Source organism: Brachyhypopomus gauderio, chromosome 3 (genome assembly GCF_052324685.1).
Source record: "Brachyhypopomus gauderio isolate BG-103 chromosome 3, BGAUD_0.2, whole genome shotgun sequence".
Classification (NCBI taxonomy): Eukaryota; Metazoa; Chordata; class Actinopteri; order Gymnotiformes; family Hypopomidae; genus Brachyhypopomus; species Brachyhypopomus gauderio.
Genome location: NC_135213.1, coordinates 31,450,327 through 31,474,708, shown reverse-complemented (window position 1 = coordinate 31,474,708; position 24,382 = coordinate 31,450,327). Strand labels below are relative to the sequence as shown.

Here is a 24,382-nt window from a genome sequence, read left to right as displayed (position 1 = left end):
AATCGAATGATTTAGGGGGGAAATTTTCTTCAGAGTCTAATAAAAAAAAATGTCTTTTAATTAAAATTTATATAAATTAATGCAGGCCATTATATCTGTATAATTATACCAAAGTGCCAGATTGTTAGGTACATGTTCTCTATAACTATACCAATAGTACCAGTCCCTGGTAAGTCAATTATGAATACAGTTTATGAGACATTAACTGGCTAATGCTAACTTTTTTTTAATTCTGTACAATCCTAAGTATAATGCAAATATATCAGTTTGTGCATTCATAAATGTTTCAGTGAGAAGAATGTATACATCCATTTAGAGTATAGCCTACATGCATGCAGCTCGCTTCTGGTCAAACCCAGGTCACTCACGACAGAGACTAAAGGTTTGTACTATAGTGGTGCCAGGAGTGGGTGAATTATATCTTAGATTTGAGTGTAGGTGTATGGCACCCTGTTTGATGTGGTTGTAGACTAGATGTAGCTAATAAAGTGGTCAGTTATTATTACATGTGGATATATTGTAGTACTGATGTACAAGATCACAACACTGACTTTCAGCAGAAGTGATGCTCAACACTTAATTACGCACAGTATTTAAGCAAGTTAAATGGTCTGAATTACAGTCCGAAAGCAAATATTTAAACTAAAATACAGAACATTTAGTGAAGTGACAAACTTAGAAATCTATCGTAGGCTATGTTTTTAAGGATTGTGGGAAATCTTTATTTAAAGCTGATTGTCTCGGTAGGTCGGACATGCAATATCCCTTTTAACACTACAAATCATTTCTTTGAATAAAGGAGGGGACTTCATTACTTCTTTGAAACTAGTATATTAAACAGTTAATTCCATTGGGATCAATGAGAATAAGCAAGAGTGTCAACTGTTCTATTGTCTGATGCTGTTCATACTAAGATAGAGAGGGTGTGGCTGGGTGAGGAGTTGGCTGTCAAACCGTAGTGATTTGAATGCCCTTAGCGGCTCTAGCTGCACAGAGAAATTAGCAAGACATTTCACTGGACAGATGTCCCGCCATCATTCACAACTCTGATGCCTATTGGCTGCCTGTCAGTTGGTCCAGTTGGGGACACACCCACTGGAATATAGACGATTAGGCACCTGGATGCTTGTTCCAACATATTGTCACAGCAAAGTTGGAGTAGCTGCAAGATTCATAGACTTTCCTGATTAGTCTCTCATTTTGTAGCTGTTTTTGCTGAGATTAACAAATAAAAGCAAATGAACAATTTCTGGGACCATCGTATCTGTTACAACATTGTTACAAAATTGTTTAAATTCTACATTAAATTTGGAAAGGATGATATCTTTGTCACGTTATTGAAAATCGAAAAGGCTGGGGTGGGAATAATTGCCCAATATTTCCCTAATGGTTGGCAGACAATAGCCAAGCATGACATGTTAGTCGCTCAACATGTTTGCTGTTAGTTTAGCTACGTTTGTAAGTCCTTGGGAAGTTTAACGACTCACAGCTGTCCTATCTCGATATGAACTTCACTAACTTTAAGTACTGACAAAATTCTGGCGATGCTGATAGCTAAATGAACCATTGACGTTTCAGTTTAAAATCAAATATGCATCGTCTTCATGGCCCACGTGCTTTACTTTTATTCAACATGACAAATTGATGATAATTTTAATTTTAGGTGACGATTTTCAGACGTTAATTTTAATTTTATATATATATATATATATATATATATATATATATATATATATATATATATATATATATATATTAGTGAGTGTGTGTGTAAGCATCATGGCATGTATTTGTCATAGGCCTATATACATTTTATATAAACATTTTTATTACTTTTCTCTCACTTTAACCCACAGACTCTAGAAGGTTGTATTAGGATTTGTATTGTTGTATTAAGATAAATTGATATAGATATAATAGATATAAAAAGATATAATATAATTGTAAGTTCAGTTTCAGAACGTGTCTAAGATAAATTTACGGACTTAACATATTTGCTCTTGTTATTTGCTGAGCCCCACTGACATTTTCAATTAAGTATAATTTTTATACTAATTTGTCAGTCGCACAGGATTTTTTGTTAAATTGCATAGTACTTGTCCTGTCAGTGCAGCGTAACTCCTTTTGACTATTTCGTAGGCATATTCTTAATGCTAGATCTACTTGTGGAGTGGCACAGTATGTGCGTTACACTCCATAAACTAGAACCATATTAGCTCAATTTGTTATGTAAGCTGTGCAGGCTTGATTATCAAATCTCCGAAGCCTGTAACAGTAAATTGCTCCACAACGGTTTTTTTCTTTATTTTTGAACAGTCGTGAAATAAATGATCAGAGAGAAGCCATCGAGACAGTCTAAATGCTTCGTGAATTAGGCTGTGAGTGAATGGCTCTCGTTTAAGGGCTGATCAAAAAGTGGGCCCTATCTCCTAAAGGTCAAACGACAACAATTCAAAGGACATAACGATATAAATATAATTAATTTTCAATTAAAATAATTTTAGGTAGGCTATTTTGGTTTGAAGTGATAATGACGCCTGAAATGTTCTCATTTTGGCTATATGGTGCATTATGACCTAATCATTTCAGTAGGCCTGTTTTATTAATAGGAGCTATTAATTTTGCTTGCCTCAGTTCCAGTAACATAATGGACTAAATTACACGCAGTATTTTATGTTTATTCTGCGTCTTTTCATGTCTGTTTTTGTTTTATCACGCTCATCATCAGTAGGATTCAATTGCCCAGCTGAAAAAAACGACAGCTTCCTAGACTTGTATTTGCCGTCACGTTTTCCATGTTCATCATTTTGTGGACAACAAACATAATGCATTTTATGCGCAATCCTAAACTGGACGTAAAACGTAAATAATTTTATCATCTATTACTGTTCAATATACACGTCCACGTCCTCCCCTTGGTATTCATTCGCCTCGCACAAACTGCATGGCGTATTATCGTCACCTTGAAATTTCCTCTGCTATTTTCCAATTAAAAGCTTAATAGCCCTGGAAACGGAGTTCATGTGGTGAAGTTTACCGTGGCCCCCTGTTCTCAAAGTTGTTCTGCTGGGATCCCATTATGTGCTTGACTAAACCCTTTTAAGACCAGAAATGGGACTTGGGGGTGCCCGGTGTTAGGTTTCAATGGACTCTAACACTATAAGGCGATGATGGAGCATCTCAACATCTTAAGCATTGCTGTCGTGTAAGATGCGCTAACCAAGTAATGTATGGGGAAAAACACATCCCTTATTTATATAAGGTTCAAATGTGAGCATATCAATAGAGCACACTGTATCTCGACAGTGGAAATTAAATGAGAATGATTATTCCATTTGAATAGCAGATTTGATATTGGCCATCTCTATGTATCCTAAGATATGCATTCCTCAAGTTCAGCTAATTCCAGTTGTTGTTTTTTCTTTTACATCTGAAAACCCCATAATTCAACCCAAATTTAATCGCTCAATTAACTGGAATAGCGCTCTTTGTCGACCTGTTTAAAACTCCTCATGGGAATAAGTTAAGCACATATTCATATGCAAACCAGCATATTATTTCTTCTCTGTTTAATTCGGATTCGCAGCATGTGGTTAAACAAAGTCTACCGACTGGTTTCACCGTATTCATGCAAAGCTCTCAGCAGCGATGTCAAGACGCGCTGCATTCTTTGGCATATTCCCAGTTGATTTTTTTTAAATTGCTGCAGCACTAAGACCTTCCTTGAGATTGTTATAATAATTGCTTACGATCAGGTTGCTGTCCACCCGAAATGTTCACAAATCATGAAGTGGTCCACATTTCGGTGATGTTAGTATTAGGAAGATTGCTCGGTAGCTTCTTTTTTACGGTCCTTTTAAGTTTACTTTCAAAGTTATATTGATGTTTTGGTTTTGGTGTGTGTTTTACAGGGACTGGTGTTTTGTTATCGAGTTTTTTTTCTTTCAAGTCTTTTTGTTAAACAGTGAAGTCGAGATAAGTTTACAAGATGAAATATTTTATAGTTATATCTTTTGGTCAGTTTTGTGAGTGTTTGACGTGTTCTCTCGTTCCCGGGGGATCTGATTTGCGTCTGACAGTGATGAGAGAGATAGCATGAAGTTACTCGCTTCCATTAGTGCGTGGCATATCGCATGATGCGCGTCTTTATTGCCGGAGGAAAGGTGGATCCTCGTCTTTGAGTCAACACCTCTTTATCACGAGTGTAGCGAGCAGCAAAAGGGGGCCTGATCTCCTGACTACTGACAGCACTCTGCCTCCGAACCTTATCTGATGCACTCGCCCCTCTGGCACTGTTGGAAGCAAACGTCCTTCTGACTTGTGTGAAATGAATGGCTACGGATCACCCTACCTCTACATGGGGGGTCCGGTCTCCCAGCCAAGAGCGCCCCTCCAGAGGACGCCCAAGTGTGCCCGATGCAGGAACCACGGGGTGCTTTCCTGGCTGAAAGGTCACAAGCGATACTGCCGGTTTAAGGACTGCACTTGTGAGAAATGCATTCTTATCATCGAACGTCAGCGGGTCATGGCGGCCCAGGTCGCACTCAGGCGGCAGCAGGCGAACGAGAGCCTGGAGAGTCTCATTCCAGAGACGCTGAGGGCACTGCCAGGAATCGCTGTTGGACCTGGAGGCGGCGAGGCCGCCCAAACCGCAACGCCACGAACCAGCAACATTGACTTGCGATGGACAGCCGACCCAATTACCCCACAACCACCACAAGGTAAAATAATCTGGCATTTTTACATTTATTTGTAGCATTCTATTTTGTATTGGCACGTGCACATTTTTTTATCTGAACGTTAAACGTGATATAGATACGACAAGGTAACTTTTGTTTGCGGCTATAGGTGCATGTTTTCAATGAAAAAGCAAAATTACTTTGTGACAACGCGTTGTTGTTAAAAGCGCGTTATAAATACATTTGACTTTGACGTTTTACTTGACTGTAACGGAAGATGACTGATGTTTGACTTTAGAATAAAATTCAAGATGCTATTGCAATGATCGAATCGGACATTACATTTGCACGTCTTCCAGGCTAAAATACTTTCTATGCTATAGATTTCCAAAAACTGTCTACGCGACTATGATAGTTAATTCAGTCTGCTTTTGAAAACCTTTTTTCAAAAACAGAAACATCCTAGGAATTCGCGTTTAAGGTTGTTGTAGCGAAGTGTTATGTCGAAAAATCTGTTAAAACAAATTAGAAATAAAAAAAATTACAATAGCAATAAATTAATAGGCTGCGATAATAGCAATGACTATACTGCCATGCCAACATTATTATTGTTAGTTGCCGAAGCAAACAACTACAACTTTTAATGCTAATTGTATTTTGCACTTATGGCTGTGCTCATTGGCTATGCAATGTCTCTTACGCTCTTATTTATTATAGTCGCGTAATAGAGTTCAAACACTGGCATTAACTTTACAATGCACTAAAGTATTCCGATGCCTTAGCTACGGTTATGGCAAACGGAGCCAGAGTGACATCGACTTTCTTTCAGCCTCATTTCAATAAGATGATATTTGATCGTTCCAAAGATTACAGTAATCAAGGCGGGACAGCGCCAAATCGAACGCAATAGCAATAATTTTGGGGGGAGGTCAAAACTCAAGTGAAATGTTACCAAATAACAGGCAATCACTTTGCAAAATGTGGTGAAGTTGAATCGACGACAAATCTCTCAGTGCCAGCCAGTCAGCAGTTTTGTGTTAACAGCTTTTAGAGGAAATAAAGTCAGCCAGTATAAATCAGTGTGGTGCTGACAGGTGAGTAACCTATCACGAGAATGTTGCTTTCCGTCTCTGCAGTGGGAGCAGTTTTTATGGGTCCAGTATAGCTGAAAGTGACCCGTAATGAACGTCGTTTTGTGCTATTACATATATAAAATAGTGTTACTACGGATTAGCTAGCATGTTTGATGTTAATATTGTTCTATCTGAAGTCATATACATAAATTATGATCCTATTTGAACTGTTTTTAGCTGTTTTAATGACTGACTGAAATTACTGTTTTCACTTATTAATAACGAGCCATGTTTTTGAGCCCTTATGTCTTATTTATGACATTTTGTTCCTTAAAGTGTGTTTTATAAAAATGTAACTGGGTGTTGTTTTTCTGCAGTTTGCAATAGTTTATAAAGTAAACAGATCCATTACAGCTTCGAACCACAATTCAAACCACAAGTTTTAGTTTTTCATACACTTGATAACTTTAAATTCCTTTTAATGTACGTATGCACAGTGCAAGCATTTTAAGTCTTGTTTATGTACATAGATTTAAGAAGCGGTACTCGTCTGTGTGTTTCAGAGCTGAGCGAGGATCTGTCTGGTGAGCAGTCTGGAGGGGAGAACAGCGGTAGTGGCAGTGATCGGGAGCAGGATCCAGCTAGCTCCCCCGAGGAGCCCAAACCCAACTCCTGCTACACCCCTGACACACCCGAGCCCCCTCCCCACCCCGAGGAGCCCCGCTATGCTCCGCCCAAGCCCTGTGCTGACCCCGAGCCTAAGACTGACAGTCCTAAGTTCTCCTCCGAGCCAAACCTCCTAATCGAGGGCCTCTCAGGCTCTGTATCCCTCCCCTTCAACTTGCGGGCCAACCGTCCACCCCTGGAGGTCTTGAAGAAGATCTTCCCCGCCCACAAGCCAGCCGTGCTGGAGCTGATTCTGCGTGGCTGCGGCGGTGATCTGGTGGGCGCCATCGAGGTCCTCCTCTCCAGCCGCTCCGCCACAAAGGTGGACAAGCCCTCGCCCGACCCCTCCGATGCCTTAGTTCTGCCAGCCAACGGGCACCTCTTCGAGCACCCGCTCGGCTCGTACCCGGTCTCCTCCTCCAAGTGGTCGGTGGGCTCAGCCTTCCGTGTCCCCGACTCGTTGCGCTTCTCGCCCGAATCGCCCGGCGGGGTGGTGCCTGGGCCGCTGGGCGTGCCCCTGCAGCCCACCTTCCCCCAGACGCCCCGCTACCCTCTGATGCTGCGTAACTCCCTGAGCCGAGGCCAGACGGGCCCCTTCGTGCACAACGATGTGACTCTGTGGAATACCATGACCCTGCAGCAGCAGTACCAGCTCCGCTCCCAGTACATTTCGCCCTTCTCGGGCCCCTCGCCCGGGGTGTTCCGCACCTCGCCCCTCCTGACATCCAGGGCGGCGCAGGAGGAGCACCGGCTCAGCATGCAGGAGGACGGCTGCCCCGTCGTGGCCAAACAGACGATATACGCACCGGATGAGGAGTATGATGAGAGGTCAGACTCCTCGGACTCCAGAATCCTAAGCACATCCTCCTAACCTCTGCCTGTCGACATGGGGAAGAGAGCTAATGAACCAAAACATGTTGTAAATGGAACTGACAAAAGACAATTTTGCCCTTGTAGGAGCTTTATGAAAAATATATTGTATATTACGTAATGTATTATGTGGATCTTTGAAGTAAGATGTTTGTGCAGTGCAATGTGTGAACATACTAGTACAATTACTGTCTGTAACATCTACACGTAAAGTCACAACTTTGATATGACCAAAAAGTGTGAATGACTGACCATTAGTCTGTGAGAATAACCACTAATTCCACGTTGCATGAAATGTACTGTGAATAGCAATGCAATGTAGAAAAAATCAAACAATAAAGCATGTAAATGTGTATGCCCAATACAGACTGTGAATTGTCATTTATTTAAGTGAAATTAATAATGATAAGCTGCATATGTAGAAAATTGCATTCACAATGTGAAAGGCTCTATTGATATAATCAAATTAAACGACAGTGCTGTTTGAATTGGCCTTAACCTCTGGACTGTAGATAACAATACGACCCAAAGAATGAAACTGAACAATAGGCTAAATATATTTGGGTTATGTTCCCTTTGAATTTCTTCAGGCTCTGTCTATCTGATAACTGATGGGCCATATGAATCTTATGGATATATGAATATAGTTACATTGTTACATAAAAAAAAAGATCTGAATCATCCCAATATAATCATTCAGACAGGATATATTTTTCATTTATCCACTGTGGTGACAGTTAATGTCAGAGTCGCCTGGAATAGTCTAATTCTTTTCAGCACCACGAAGATCTCGACCTACCACGTGCTACCTAGTAACGAATGAACTGCAGTTGAACTTAAATTCTGCTTCGTGTGGCTTGCATTGCTTCTGCGTCCATAAAGAGAACTATATGTAAGACTCCTTTAAAATTAAATGCGGGGGAAAGATGGCTCAACTCAGACACTTTAAACACTAAGCATGCACGCGTATTTATAATCCGCGAGCGGCCTCTCCTTGAATCTGTTTGCGGTCGTTACTGGCCTTTGGCTGTCCTCCCACGTCAATTAAATATGAGACAATGAGATAGACACTAAAGGTGGCGGATGGTTGTTTTCACAGTGAAGTGTTTTTTTAACCAGTCCCTGCACTTTATTACTCCAAAAATGAGCAAATTGCTCCATCTAGGGGTGCATTTCAAACGCTATTACACAAATCTTCTGTGTATTTGTTGCAATGCTGAAGCAAATCACACGTTTACTCATTTATTTAATAATAAATAATTATTATTTATTTATTTAAAAAGACATAGGCCTACACTAAACAGAACGGCTCATGAGCATCGTAGTAGTAGACAATCTCTGATTATAAGAAGTTTAGGCAAGATAACACAATAAATTTACCTCAAGAGTGAAAATGATTATTCCAGTGTTCTTCCGCTATATTTAATCAACAGCCTACCTTTATTTTCAAGATTATTATATGGGCGTCTCCATTATAACGACAACAGACTTCAGTTCTGACAGAATGTAATCAAAGTTTATTTGTCATATTCTCTCAAAAGCTTATTCTAAGACATGAAGTAATCTTTAAAAACTGTCTAGGTGTCCCAAAAGAAGTGTAAAACAAACAGCATCCTTAAAAGGTTACAATGAACATTGTCTTTCTCTGCTTTTAACACGACGACGATTTTCGGAAACAGGGCCACGTTACTGCTGTCTTCAGTTCCACGGTAGCTTTTACTAAAATGATTCCATGGTGCCATCTTGCGTTCATCCGGCTACATGCCAATAGTACAATTCTTGGCCCGCCTTACTTAGTTTCATGTTATGTTACGTGTGTATACTTTTTGCAATATGGTAACATGGAAATGTTAATGTAGTTTATCTGACTTTCATTAGGACAGAATACACTTGGTTGTAACAATGCTGGTATGCCACTAACATAACTAGAAATGTTATAGGTGTATGAGAAATGTTATCAATAGGCTATATCAGGTTTCTACAACAATCATTAAAAGTCAAATATTACAGTATTATTGAAATGTTTCTATTTTTAGTTTTTTGTGTTGCTGGTGCCTCTGTGAACCACTAAATAAAATTTTGTTGTATAACTACAGTGACAATAAAGTCGTATCAGTACTGTTGAAGTAGACCAAATATCACTGAATAATACATCCATTATTATTATTATTATTATTATTATTATTATTATTATTATTATTATGTAATATCCAGTGAGTATTATATAGGTTTGGAGAAACACTCCCCCCCCCCCCATTGTAAAATTGCTATTCTGAGATGTCTGAATTTGCAGGTGTTGCAGCATTTGTACATTTGTTGACTTAACCAAGATAAGGCTTATTGCGCAGACATTTGAATTTGAGCCAGTAAGTCAACAGCTTTCCGTGGCCTGAATCAAACAGACTATCTATCTATCTAGCTAAGTTTATATGACGTTTTCACACTGCAGATGTTACTATTTTCGTCTTGAAGAAAGAAGAAAGACAAAAAAACATTTATTACTCAAAACTTTTGATCTTGACAAATTAAGAGATCACATATATGCACGGAATTTGATTGTTTCTATATGACATACCAATCTGTGTTAATGGCAACGCAACAAAGAAGATCAAAGCATTCTCTATATGGAACTTGCCCCCATGGTAGCAGTTTACTTTTCGGTTTGGCTGACCATAACCTTGCAAATAATTTAAGCAGGAAGGGCGGAGCGACGATACTGCACCTGCACGTCTAACATCTTTACCACATGCGTGTCTGAATGGCTCCGTGACAAGTCCAGACTACCGTTAACACAGGGTTTAAATCACAGTCCTGACTGAAACACCTCTTGGCGCAAAAATTGGCAGTGTTTCTAAATTAAGAGAGGTAGAGCTCAAAAAGACGTAGTTTTTTGGAAATTCGGCGTGCAGTTTGGACAAATATACTTAACTAATCGATGATATCACATTTGGAAGCTGGTAAAATTATAATAGTACTCCACAATTTGTAAATAACATCTTTAATTTGTATCACGGGTTATGGCGCTCGCATACACACATACGCTGTAAATAACTCCAGCTGTGTGTCAAAACCGGATTATTTTGTGAATGCTTTCATCCCTTGAAACGCACTTCTGTGACGCAGATGGCGTAAAAGCACGAACAAATCATTTATAAACTGACATTTTAACGAGGGATGAACCAAACATAGCTTTAACTATTAACAATTCAAAAATAGTCATTTCGTTCAACCCTTGAGTATTCCATTATGTGGATGGGATATGCTAAACTTGTCACATAGTGAATTTTTTTTCACACCCTCTCTGCATCTAACGTTCTTTATATATTTACATTTAAAAATGCACTCATTTTATATAGTGAAGATCCTTTCTTAGTCACCATTTTAGGATTGTTACTGGGATAATTGTGTGCCGAGATTAAACTGAACCCGTTCCTAAAGTTAACCGATACTGTTTTGACATTTGACGGTTTAGTTGTTGTTCTGTCACGCCATTACATAAATAAGAATCGTATACGGCGGACTTTCGCTGGGTTCGCAGCAGGACCACCTCCCCTGTTATCACAGACAGTAGCAGAGTTTCTGGGGTGACATTCCTAAGTGGCATCTGACTTTACTTTGTTATGAGAGGCTTCACACATGGTAGGTCGATCGGAACAAAGCCCGAGGTGTTTTGTGTGGCCTTCTCGCATGTCGACATGATGGTTTTACAATCTCATTTATTGTATCAGTTCACTAATCTCGCCGAATCCACTGAACACATTTTATAAATCCGTCAGAAAATCTTGGCAAGTGGCAACAGTAGCCTGCCTCTCATCTCTTTCTAACAATGATTAATATCGCTGTTTAAATATGGATCTGAACTCTCTTAAACTAAATGCATTTAGCCCAAAATAATAAATGAGCAATTACAAAAATATATTTCTTTAGTTTAGTTTAGAATAGTTGACGTGATAGGGAGGTCAATTTCAAAAACATTTTGGCAGTTCATTATTCATAATTTCGAAGTTACCCATGCAAATGCTTATGTAAACTAATAAAATTTCACAAAACCTTTAAAAAGACAAATCAATATTTTCCATAAGTTGTTGACTGTTAAACAACAAGAAATAAGAACACAAGTTAAGATTTTAGTGGTGTTTGAATAGAGATGGAAACAATCACTACATTTTGCATTTTCAAATGATGATTTGAATATTTGCAATAGTGGTGTCATTACCATTAACAATCACATTCTAATGAAATATCACTGTTATAAAGAATATATGCGTGCCGCTTGCAAATACCTGCCAAATGGGACAGATTGTTGTTAATGTGACTGGCAAAATAAACTGTTGGCCATTATTCCTCTGAGTCCATCACACACGGTTAATGAAAATATGGGTTCGATCCACTGAAAATATGGTAACATATCATCGTGGAAGTCTTTCAGCGCAACATTTAAAACGAAACATGTAGTCTAATTATTGTTGGCACAAGCTAAACCCTAGACTGAAATTCAGTGGCATTAAACCTATACACAAGCTTGAAGTTAGTGGTTTTACTATTATGTGAACACAGTAAGTCGTCTCTTCTTTTTAACGTGTAGGGACATCTTTTTGGCCGGCGATTAGCTGATGGTTTCCCGGAATTGTTTTATTTGTAACTTCATCCCATTAAGAAGCCAATCGAGGGAGAAATTCTGACACAACCAATGGGGCCACGATGTTGACAGCGAGCCAATCAGAGCTAAAGACGAGTGGCCCTTAAGAGGAGGCGCCTAAGGTTGAAAGCTTGAGATAATTTCGGTCGCTGAGGCAGCGTCAAAAATCAATACAGCGAAACACTGATATGCTCGTGGGCGCTTTTACTTCTGCGCTGCAAAGAAAATCGATTTCAGCGGGGACGTCTGTAAACTCATCACATCCTACAACCTATTAAGGAGAGAATTTTACAATACTGAGCTCTGCTGAAGGCAATCTCATCGTAACTTCCACTGGTGTACGCTTTTGACGAGGTAAGTGACTTGATGAAGCTGTAGTTTTTGTAGGCTATGCATGCTCCGAATCCCTAGAGATATAATGCAATACAATGACATTTTTTCACAGACGTTTAGTTTTCCTCACTTAAGGCGAATAAGCAGATTAAACATATTTGTGACGCACGATTTATCGCAACACTCTCTTCAGCTCAGCCACTGAGTGCAATGAACTCACTTGCTACTTTTGGTTTTAGGCTGCATCAGGCACAATAAAACCAAGAAGTTACACCGGAGCCGCCGGAAGTGGACCAACCAACATGACGGAGCTCTCCAGTCCTGAATTTGAAATCGACGTGGAAAGTCTCGAAACGGAGAGCGAAGACCAAGCGGGTTTCACCACGGCGTTATCGAGTGCCGGAGAGGAGGACACGAGCGTCAAAGAGGATGACAAACCCGGACACGCAAACCACTGTTCAGGAGACCAAAAAAAACTTAGCCGCACGCCTAAGTGCGCGCGCTGTAGGAACCACGGAGTGGTGTCTTGCCTCAAAGGACACAAGAGATTCTGTAGGTGGAGAGACTGTCAGTGTGCGAACTGCCTTCTGGTTGTGGAACGACAGCGCGTTATGGCCGCTCAGGTGGCGTTAAGACGGCAGCAAGCTACAGAGGTAAGATTCCCCGGCATAGGATTTCATTCATATCGGAGCCGCATTTAGGCCTAAACATAAAGAAACTGGTTAAAGGAAAGCCCCGAATTGTCGTGGTGGTATCAATTCAAATGTTTTATTTATTGCGTTTTAAGTTAAAATTTGGTCAATACAATCCAGATGTTTCTTGAATGCGGCAGAAGTAGAACAAAAATATGCATGTGTATCGGGAACATGTTACCACTTAATGAACAGCAAAGAATTAGTAGATTCGCTTCCTTTTTCTGAATACCCCACAATTACAGCAATATATATTGAATTAGTTGTTGAATTATTACACGAATAGATCAGTAGATTATGTATATAAAAAACCGTCTATACTCATGGAGTTTTCTGCAATTTTAGGACAAGAAAGGGCTGTCAGGAAAGCCAGTGCAAGCTGAAAGACGTACTATCTTTCAAAGGCACATCCGCCCTTCCACTATGCTGGCCAAAAGCATCTTAGAAGGTAAGTGCATGTAAAATTTGATTTCTGTCAATAACAGGGTGGTGTGCAGGTTAACATGTTTCAAAATATCTCCTTTTTTCATATAATTCATCCCTTCTTTCTGTTCTTTGACAAACTAATATATTCCTGTTCTCTCTTCCTCAGCTTTTCTTGGATTTCTTTCCCTTTCTCTTTAATTCTCTTCGTTCCTAACAGGACGTTTTAATTCAGTAAGCATCCCTCTTTTAGTGGATCCAGAAATGTGTTGCAAATGTGTCATCCCACAACAGCACTATTTTGTGGTACTTAGCAATAGATTTTATTGCTTGAATGCTTTAGAAGAAATTCCAAGTAAGCACTGGAGAATATTTAACACATGTATTAAGCTAAGGAAACTGCAAGACCTGTTTATTTTTACCCAGAATTATTAGGCAAACAATTAGGCAAACTTTCTGCAGCTTTTGGCAGGCGTCATATTATAAATGCATTACTCTCTGCTTGCATACATGACAATTCTGGATGTAGTGGAACTTGGGGGTCTAAGCCGGCTTGTTTCTTGCAGGGTACCGGCCAGTCCAGTCCGACCCCTTCCTGGGCACGGCACCGTCCCTGCCGCCACCACTGAGCGACCGTATGAGGAAGCGACGCGCGTTTGCAGACAAGGAGCTGGAGAGCATCATGCTGGAGAGGGAATACAAAGAGCGTGAGCTACTGGAGTCCAACCAGTCCGCCTCCACCTCGCTCTTCCTCCCGGGCAGTGTGGTCCACGCCGCAGAGTACAACTCCTACAAGACGGCGTTCTCATCAGCGGCGCCCACCGCGACGCCCGAGCCGCCTCCCAAGGACCTGTGCGGCTTCCTGCCCGGCTGCCTGGACCTCTCTCTGGGTTACGGCGCGGCTGCGGCTGCGACCGGAGGGGCGGCAAACGTGGAGCTAATCTCCTCCAACGTGAGCGTGGCCACCACGTACCGTCAGTACCCACTCTCATCCCGTTACGTGATGTGGCCCCGCGCGGGTGGCGGGGGCAGCAGTTTGGGCGACGCGCTGCTTTACCAGCAGTGCCTCCTCAACGCCACCGCCGTGCAGAACCTCAAACCCGGCGCCGTCTGGGACCCCAAGATGATGGCTTCCGGTGAGAGCCACTCGCCCGAGCAGGAGCCCGGCGCTGCCACTGCCAGGCTCGAGGGCTCGCGGGCGGCTATGGAGGCGGGCGAATCTCAACCAGGGCCTCCTGAGGGGCTGGGCCAGAGCGGCAGGGAGCGTTCGGCCTTCTCGCCGCCCAGGCGGGCCTGCGGACAGGCGTTCGCCGGCGGCCCCGTGCACCCGGGCGACCACGAGCACGTGCTGAACAAGATGAGCAAGGACAGCGCCAAGCACACGCTTTCCATGAAGCTCAACTCCTTTCACTCACTCATCCAGCAGACCCTGAGTGACAAGGGTGGAGACCAGAGGAGGCCCTGCTGCAAAGAGCTGTTGGAGGAGGCTGCTAAGAAGTACAGGGACAGTTCAGCTAAAGATCTAAGTTCTTTGAAAAGTTCAGAGAGAACAATCAAAGATTTCACCGTCAAGACTACGGACATGAAGGTATCTTCCAGTGAGCCATTGTCATTTTCGGTGGAAGCCATATTAAAACGGCCTTCACTCCCATTCACACGAGCTTCCCAGTAAAGCTGTACTTATGGACTATGGTTTCCAAGATACTGTATATTTATCAAAGGCATAGACAGAAATAGATTTTCTAGACATTTCTGGTTGTATTTGTATGAGATTAAACAGCTGGGTGATTTATAGCATTCATGTATTCATCCTTCCACATAATCTGTTTAGTTCCTCTAATACTTTTGTAAATAGCTATGTAAATACAATAATATGTGACTGAAGTATGTTGTAAATGAGGGTGTAGAGTATTTAAATGTATTGCTAATTTTCTACCTTAAAATGTGTCAATAAAAAATTATCAAAATGCATAATTCTCCTATGCTGTAATATATCTTCTCCTACATCATTAGAGATATTTATTTATAATTTATTTGTTACACTTTGACAATTTTAATACCAGAATGCTTTACTTATTATTATTATTATTATTATTATTATTATTACAGTAGATTTGTACTTACATATATTTAATTAATTACAAAATATCTATTCAAGGCAATTTTTAAATTAGTTTAATAATGAACAAATGAAAATGAGAAGAACGCTCATCATAGTCAGATGAATAATAAGGCAAAAAGATTCAGGAATAGAATTTGTAATACAATAAAAACCAAATTATTGGATTGCGTTGGACATTCCATATCCTAACCCGTACAACTGACCCAATCTTACAATCTTACTACTTGTGATATAAAAATTTTACCACCTTTTACCATAAAGTTATGAATGATAAAGGAATTAAAACATAGAAACATTTTAATAGACTAAGTGGCTGAAACATTTGCTTTCATTGTGTAGATTACAATGTACTTTGCAGCATGCAGTATCTTTATACAAGGTAACTACACAAAACCCATGCTGTGTTATATCAGAGCCTATTATTTAATATTTGAGTGTTCACCATAGTAACCCCAGTTTATACATAATGTGCACTATGTTTTAATAACCAATTAAATATTAGGTCATAATATTTCAATGTTTACCACTGTCCACTGATGGCTGTTTTTTATAAATAACGCTGATACATGTGCATACATCTTAATATGTGACCATTACTTCGTAGAAACGCAGGCTGCATTTATTTAGAACGCGTTAGACACGGAACACCTGCTCTAGACATGACTTATGTGAATATGTATTGCAGATGCCATCTTCCCGTCTTTTTTCAGAAACACGAGAAGTCCATAAATTGTGTTATGTTTTACAATTCTAAAGCCCCCCCCCAAGCCCTTTGAGCATTCAGCTGACACAGGACACTGAGATGGCTTGAACACACGTGTCCAAACACGGCAATCATATAAGCTGCAGAACCATTGATTCTTGGGAGAATTCTGCATTCAATTGCACTCTTTGTGCTTTGTGCAAACAATATTCAGAATTTTGAGTTGCATATCAGTTAAGTATGTATTTTATCACCTTCCCACAAGAAACTTGTTATTTGACATCAAACATGTGGTACATTGCGTACAAGCATGTAGCATAATTTTATATCAGTTGAGAGGGAAGACTGACAGATGATCCACCCTATAAAGGAATCTCCACCCTTGAAAATTTGTAATGACAACTGGATTTTACACACTCAGTGTGAATGAATACAAACTCAGAGTTAGAATAAAACTCTTGCATTGTTAAGTTACAGTTGTGTGACCCTGATAAATTCCCTGTGGACACACAACATTGCATTTGGAGGAGCCATTTCCCTCCAGGAGTTGTTCTCGATAATTTAAGGCAGACAGTTCTGTGTAATATTTTTAGTTTTTTTCTATCACGACTTTCATGTTTTTACTGTAAACAGTTCCTATAAAAAGCCTGAATCCAATTTTGTGGAAAACAGGTCCAAACTTTGTGCGGCAACCAAAGGTGGAGCGATTGCACAGATATACTTGTATATTTGTGGCTCAAATACTTCCAGACAAGCAAGGATACAAGAGCTAGCAGAGGTGAAGTGTTTGGTGGATGGATACATGAGCAAGCAGAGGTGAAGTGTTTGGTGGATGGATACATGAGCAAGCAGAGGTGAAGTGTTTGGTGGATGGATACATGAGCTAGTAGAAGTGAAGTGTTTGGAGGATGGACACATGAGCTTGGAGTGAAGTGTTTGGAGATGCTAACTGCTGCTGATAGAGATCTGCTGATGCCATCAAGACGGATGAGCTTCATTCCCAAAGTGTCAAATTTAGCACATTAGCAAAGTGCACTTGCTAGCCCTGCAAACACGTTTGTTCAGCTCCTGTTACCAGCTTCTCCCATCAATCTAATTCTGGCTGTTCATTAAAATACAGCAGCTAAATAAAATAGCTACAATGACATTCTGTTTATTTGATGCTAGTTAAGGTAACTATCACATTACCTTGAGCTACTGTGGAACTGTTTGGGAGTTCATATCTTGGTAGCTGGGAGACACATAGAACAGTTTGAATCCATCTTGAAGACCTACTGTTATGTTAATTGTGCCCATTCGTTTAAGGTAGATTAAGGTTTCTGCTGGCCGCTATCTGATAATGCATGTTACACTGCTGATGCTGCTAGTTCTCGTTTTGGCTGTTTTGTGTGGAAGGTGCAGCTTGTGAACTCTTGACAGTTTCAATGTGATTTCCATCAGGGTCAAAGAAAGAAAATGAGGTATCAGCTTGCACATGCAAAACATTTTTTCATCTATGCATTCCAGCTACAGAATATGTCATCAAGAACTAATATTATAAAATTTGTGAATCTTTGTAGAAATACTCATTTCAAATCAACATTTTTACAAAAGGACCTGAAAAATGTCATCAGGGTTTGACTCTGGTCATCATAAAGAAACTCCAATTAGACAGAAATCCGAACAAATAATCTGCAATGGAGTCATGTCTAATGGTCATGGTTAAGTGCCCTACTTTGTGAGCTTGGATCTTATATGTTGCGAATAAAATAGTCAGGCATTAATGATAAAAATCAGGGCCGTGGTGGAAGGCAAGCAGGTCAGATGAGACCAGTGACCTGCGTTTTGTTCGTATTACGACTGGTCTTTTGCCCCGGAACATTTGGCCAGCCTTAACTTTTATTACTCCGACTACTTTACTGCCTTGATCGCAGTTTGCGGCATCCCGGTTCCCACCCTCTTCCCTCCTCTTAAGCCCTTGCCCAGGCAGGTGCAGCACAACTCCCCATCTTCTGATCTGTTGACTTTGTCGCTTCAGTAACTCAGCAGACTGGCCCAGGCCATGCTACAATAAGCTGCACATTAAGCATCTATTAGGCAGAAGTGTATGCAAACCCTCTGACACATAGAAGTCACAAGCTGAGGGTTTATTTTGACGTGCAGAATAAATGGCGCGCTGTGTATTTTGCATGGACTCTCACCAATGCGTGACCAGTGGGGTAGGATCCCTATTTATTACCCACAGTTTCTCGCCTCTGTTTGCCCCTTCAGTACCAGCAGCCCGAATTCCAACAAGGCAACTTGTAATATAATAAGAAATGTGTAGCATGGGAGCTTTTGACAAGCTAGCGCCACTTCATTACTGTGTTTGCTGAGCTGACAGCTGATGAAGCCAATGCGGGCTCAGTCAAATCAGGGTTCAGCCCCGGTCACTCTCTCTCTCTCTCTCTCTCTCTCTCTCTCTCTCTCTCTCTCTCTCTCTCTCTCTTGCTCTCTCTCTCTCTCTCTCTTACACACACACACACACACACACACACACACACACACACACACACACACACACACACACACACACACTTTCTCTCCTCTCTCTCTCTCTCTCTCTCTCTCTCTCTCTCTCTTTCTCACTCTCCCATCACACACACATACAGACACACTCACACACTTACCTAAACACACTACCACTATCCTGTGTGTGTGTGTGCGTCCAGAGCAGAAGCTTGTCTGGCAGGTTATCTCATTAGCACCTGTGGGATGATACCCCTCCTCCCCCCCCCCCCCCCCCCACCCCTTTCTCTGTCTTGCGCTTACACGCTTTGTCTGACCACATGGGTGAAATTCTCTGAAACAGCAACTTTTACAACAGATGCTTTATCCTGCAAAACAAGCACACAACAGCTGAATATATTGAGAGTGTGACCTGAAAACAAACAACAGCAGGGCTTGTTGAACCTACCACCTCCTCCCCCTTCTTGACAGGTTCATAAAGTAATCAACCAAAGCTCCAAGCTGCTACTACAGTGCCTGTTGGAGGGGGTGGGGAGGGGGGTGTGGGGGGGAGCTCAGGTGAAACCTGAGCCTGAATATCATTTTCAGATGCTTACACTGAAGCCAAGCTCTTTTTGTTATTTATTCAAAGACATCGTTTACATGGGTCAAAACAACGCCAGTCCCTCGTCCCGAATTCTCCTCCGTGTTCTCTTTTTTTTCGCAACATTTCCAAGACATGCGAGCAGATAAGCAAATTGGCTCAAGTTCATGCAAATGTTTGTAAATCCTTTAGGAACATAAATCTGGAACAGTCTGCTTGGCAGGAGCCCCGCATCTTGAGCTGCTCTGCTTGATCTTGTTTTATTGCCCCAGCTGCATGCTCGCACGTCCATCATGCCATGCTCCTCACTCAGGAGAACGCTATTATAAAGAGTATCCTATTGTCGGATTGGTGCCCAGTGTCTACAAGATCACTAAACTATCTTCTGTGTCCAGTCGTGCACGGTCTTTATTTGCTATTCTGAAAGGAGCATGGAAATTTTATGGAAATTCAGGGGAAAAGACATAGAATTTTACTGCAAAGGTCATTTTCTGAGGTCTTTGTTTCGGACAATTTAGAGTGTATCTTCAGCAAGCAAGCACTGTGACACAAACAGGGAAATTCAGGTTGACCAAAGGGAAAAAGGAGAAGATGCTTTCAGTTTTTCCTTCTGCTTTCAGTTTTCTTAGCTCCAAAGGAAAGTGTTACTTCATCAATCAGATTTACTCCACAATGTAAACTGACCCACATAGACATAAAATACCTTCAGTAGTTGTAAATATAACAGCTTTTAACTGAAGCCCCATTAGAGAACCCAATTGGCAACATTTAATGAGCCTATATGGAGTGAGGTCAACGACTCTGGTTCTGACCAGGGTTCCAGGAGCCACTGGAGAAGCTCTCAGCTATTGGTGAGCACCAGTGTCAAAACACAACAATTGTTTTCCCACAATGTTGGTGTATGCCACTTCTCACTGCTGTTGCAAAACCCCACAGTGCTGAGCTAAAAGACAAGCCCCCAGGGCCACTTGACTTCTACCCTGGACACAGCGCTGTGATCCGCCCCAGGCCTCGGCTCTGTTGAACTACTGCCCGCTGGGAGGGGTGACTCGTTTCCTTCAGAGGAGCAGGCCAAACAAAGGCCTGATGACAGATCAGGTGGAGGGAAAGGGATTACGTGTCAGATTGAGAGCGGATCCGTGAGCAAACACGGGGAACACCTCATGGGAGCACGGAGTAGACAGTGGAGATGGAATGTGAACAGGAGGTGATGTTTGGGTTTCACTAAGGCTGGTTGCTGTTGGGTGGTGTTGAAGGGCAAACTAGATGGATGCACTAATACATACATAAACTTCCACCTAAACTACCATAAACTACCAGTGAAACAGATTTTATTTACATTTTTATTAAAATTATATCAAACATTATTTTTCTGATTTCCTATGTAGATTTCTGATGTATTGTGCTGTATCTGTTTAAAAGGTTTGATTGCAAGAGGTCTTACAGGGACATTTTAACTCTAGCTAATGAGAAGGACTCTCGAGCACACTAGGTCTGTACTGTAAATATCATTAATCTGTCATAATGAATAAATATACAATTTAGATTAGGTTAAATGTTGATCATTGACTAAACTGACAATCACTGTTATACTTTTTCTAAAGCATCTTTTCAAAAGACACCTCACTGAAGTCAAAATTTTAAACATGTTATGATAAGACAATAGATAATGTTTTGGAAACAGGCAGATTGTAATTGAAATAACACCTATCCACAAATTCTTGTAAAATTCACAAAAATGCTGCAAAATAAAGAGTCCTTGTTTTGAAAACACCCAGATTGTGATTGAAATAACACCCATACCCAAATTCTTGTCAAATTCGTACAAATGCTATGAAAAGAGGAGAGGTTTTGTTTTGTAAACATCATGACTATGACTACTCCCCCCTCCCACTGATTAACCATTCGGGTGGTGTGTTTGGGGGGGGGGGGGGGGGTCCTATCTCTGCTTCACATATCCACTTCATTCAAACACTCATATTGGATCTCTGCCAAGATAGCAAGGTGGTCAGTTCATCTCCTGTCTTCTGAAGCTCAAGTAGTTCTTGAACTTCAATGTTGGGCAAAGGCCCTGACTAATTTAACCTTGACAGAGGCCAAAGTCCGAGCCGTTGCTACTGTGACAAGCCGTGTTTAGCCAACATGATGTGTGCTATTCTCCATATTGTCATGTAAACAAAGATTGTTTCCTGTACAATGCAGGCCCACAAAACTGGTTTATGCTTCTTATCTGCTCAGGTTTCTGCAGGGTTGGGGCATGATCTCTGGATGGCTCACCAGCAGGGCTACAGACATGCTGCAAGGGATCTGCAAGGGACTTTCTCTGATTGGCTAATCATGAAGATCTATTTTCGGATTATCTTTATTTAGATCTGATTATCCTATTAACATCTTTGTTGAGGTTTCAATTTCTTGGCCCCTTGATCTTTTATCTTATCAACATATTCACTGATACTTATCTCTGTGCTCTTTCTTTGTTCTGTAGCTTTCCTGAGTGAATTCCAAAGAGCACATCACACATTGTTGACAGGAAAAGTCTGAGGCAGAAAGGGTGCATCAATTGTCATTTCTTTTGGGCAGGATTGCAAGGATCCAGTGATCCAGTTACTGCACATGATGGCTCTTTGAGAAAAAAACTATCAAAATATGGAGAGCGCAAAGCTCACAGCCTTTTCTCCCCAAAAACACTGCCCTCGAAAAAATTATATAGTTACATCTATAAACAATTACATTACGGTATTATATGCTATTCTCTAGTCTTATGAGGACATGGGCAAGACAAAAGCTCACAGTGTTCTCTCTACTGAACCCCCCCCCCCCCCCCCCGCCCCCCCACCCCTATTTAAAAAGCATTTAAAAGTGCTAATCTGGAATTGTTGAAGTGGCTTCCCCTAGACTAGCAGTATGTTTACTAACCAAGGATAACGTTATGCATAGTTCTTTTGTGTTTGGGTGGGTGCAAAGGTGTTACTCCAAAGTCTCTGTTGCTGCGGGACTCAAAATTAGCTTGTGAGCTGCATTGATTCTTGGCTTTGGACTGTTACTTAGTACATTATAAATCAGAGACACTATATCACTGTAGACATGAGACTGAATGAAATATCTCTAGGTCTACCTAGATGCCCATGTCTTTAAACATAAAAGTAAATACAAAAGTAAACACAAGTAAGTGATTTGTGGGCTGTGTCTAATCGCTCTTCTGAAGTCTTCCATATGACAAAAACCAGAGGTGTGACGAACTGTCATATAACTTAGAGTTCAAATCTACAACTGTTTCACAGGGAAAGACTCGGAAAGGGCTGTTACTAAACTAACTCATACCATAGCTGAAAATGAGGAGGGTCTGGGTACGACTCATGTTTCCCCCCGTCTAGCCAGGTGGTATTTTCCACAATCCCACCGCACCACCTCTTCACCCAGAGTGGACCTGACGAATGAACAGATACTCAATTCACACTTAGTGAAGTTACCTGAGAGAGGGGTATCTGAAATGGTAGCGTCCATCTCATGAGCATGACTAATTGCTTCAGTGTGTTAGATAGAAGGCTTTTAGTGTGATTTATTATACTGTACAGCTCTACTGCAAGAATATAATCTATTTAGCAGGCATCAAAATTATTTGGGACTTCCATATTGAATTCAAAATTAATGACATAAAACAGAAATATGTATACCAAACACAATTATATATGCAAAACAATATAAGTACAAGTTTAATATAGTTTACCTAATTTACATAACATTATGTTCTACATAAAGTCATTAATATTTGAAAGAATAAATGATTAAAGTGTTTAAAAGATTAAACACTGCACTCCAGATACAAGATTACACACCAGATTCCAGGACCTTGGGCTATTAAAACCTATTTAAATTACACTTTTATTTTGAATTTCATGAAACATTCTTGAAAGATTTAGCCCGAGATGCCTAGAGGCGATGCCTATTTCATCCAGGACGCTCAGGCTTTTAGATGTATGTCTTGATAGCTGTTCTTTCAGAAGGCAGATTCATGCTTTTCCCTTGAAGTGCATGTATGTGGGTATATTACCTCACTGTTCAGATGTAGATGAAAATTCAGACCACTCCAAGTTACAACTGAAGTAATGTTTTTGTGAACTGTGTGATCATGAGACTTTGATTAGCTGCATTATAGTTAAGCTATTATGAAATATCAATCACAGATAAAACTTTTAATTCTCTATGCTCTTTGTGATGTTTTTCTTAGAATATTCTTGAATAATAATAATAATAATAATAATAATAAGAAGAAGAAGAAGAAGAAGAAGAAATAAAAATGTGCTTATTATTCATAGACTGTTTCAATTGGTGAAAGTAATTTAAAATATCCTATACTGATTTTTATTAAAATTCATTATATTAACCTATAATTAATTTATCTTAGAAATCCCACAATTTCAGATGAATCCTTTCTTGCTTCTTTTCAGCGTAATGTTTTACTGCCTACTAGTCCAAACAAGCAATTGATATAAAGCCAGGATTAAAATGTATAAAATTAGATCGATGAAGGGACTTCCCTTTTCTTCTCTGGGTGCCATTTCTTTAAGGATCAGCCTGAATATTTGTTACAGAGTGATTTATGGTGCAGCGCCTATTGTAGGAAATCAGCGAGGCTTAAAAATATTCTCGCCTGAAAAACATTTCTGAAAGCCTGGCTAACATTTTCATCAAAGGAAATTTTCTTGAAGAATTATGAGGAAAACCCTCTGTTTTGGAGAGAAAAATTATATCACCTCTGCGAAAATCAGTTGCGGATGTATTGTGTCCACATATGAAAGATCTAGGCCTGACTACATCCCACATAACAATCATTAAATCAAAACTGGAGGCTTAGTATTTTTCAAAACTTTCACTGAAATTGAAAATAATCTGTTTCAACTTGATATTGCAATGTTTAATGAAAAAGTAATAATCCAAAAATGTTGTTTTGCATTTTAATATATTGTAAGTATACTGCTTTGTTGAAATTTATCAAGAGATGCTTTGAATGGCACTAGGGGGTCCGACATGTGTTGTTCAGCTGCTCTCAGCAGCCAAAGACTCAGCGTCGTTTCCGAGGAAAGACTGCACGTTACAGTAATGGAATGAAAG

At 40.4% G+C, this 24,382-nt stretch overlaps 2 protein-coding genes across 2 annotated transcripts; both read left to right on the top strand.

The window, feature by feature from the left end:
- Positions 1 to 3,420: 3,420 nt before the first annotated feature.
- dmrt3a (doublesex and mab-3 related transcription factor 3a) lies at positions 3,421 to 7,650 on the top strand. The gene is made up of 2 exons (XM_076997607.1): positions 3,421 to 4,721; positions 6,316 to 7,650. Exons 1-2 carry the CDS (start codon positions 4,328 to 4,330, stop codon positions 7,287 to 7,289), a joined length of 1,368 nt encoding a protein of 455 aa, XP_076853722.1. The 5' UTR covers positions 3,421 to 4,327; the 3' UTR covers positions 7,290 to 7,650.
- Positions 7,651 to 12,078: 4,428 nt separating this feature from the next.
- Positions 12,079 to 15,338, top strand: dmrt2a (doublesex and mab-3 related transcription factor 2a). The gene is made up of 4 exons (XM_076997599.1): positions 12,079 to 12,281; positions 12,500 to 12,913; positions 13,298 to 13,400; positions 13,942 to 15,338. The coding sequence occupies exons 2-4, from the start codon at positions 12,563 to 12,565 to the stop codon at positions 15,045 to 15,047; spliced, it is 1,560 nt and encodes a 519-aa protein (XP_076853714.1). The 5' UTR covers positions 12,079 to 12,281; positions 12,500 to 12,562; the 3' UTR covers positions 15,048 to 15,338.
- Positions 15,339 to 24,382: the final 9,044 nt, after the last annotated feature.

Coding starts and splice junctions, on each gene's coding strand:
- dmrt2a (XM_076997599.1), top strand. CDS start 12,563: ATGACGGAGCTCTCCAGTCCTGAATTTGAAATCGACGTGGAAAGTCTC. Junction 12,914..13,297: donor GACGGCAGCAAGCTACAGAG/GTAAGATTCCCC, acceptor CTGCAATTTTAG/GACAAGAAAGGGCTGTCAGG. Junction 13,401..13,941: donor GGCCAAAAGCATCTTAGAAG/GTAAGTGCATGT, acceptor TGTTTCTTGCAG/GGTACCGGCCAGTCCAGTCC.
- dmrt3a (XM_076997607.1), top strand. CDS start 4,328: ATGAATGGCTACGGATCACCCTACCTCTACATGGGGGGTCCGGTCTCC. Junction 4,722..6,315: donor TACCCCACAACCACCACAAG/GTAAAATAATCT, acceptor TGTGTGTTTCAG/AGCTGAGCGAGGATCTGTCT.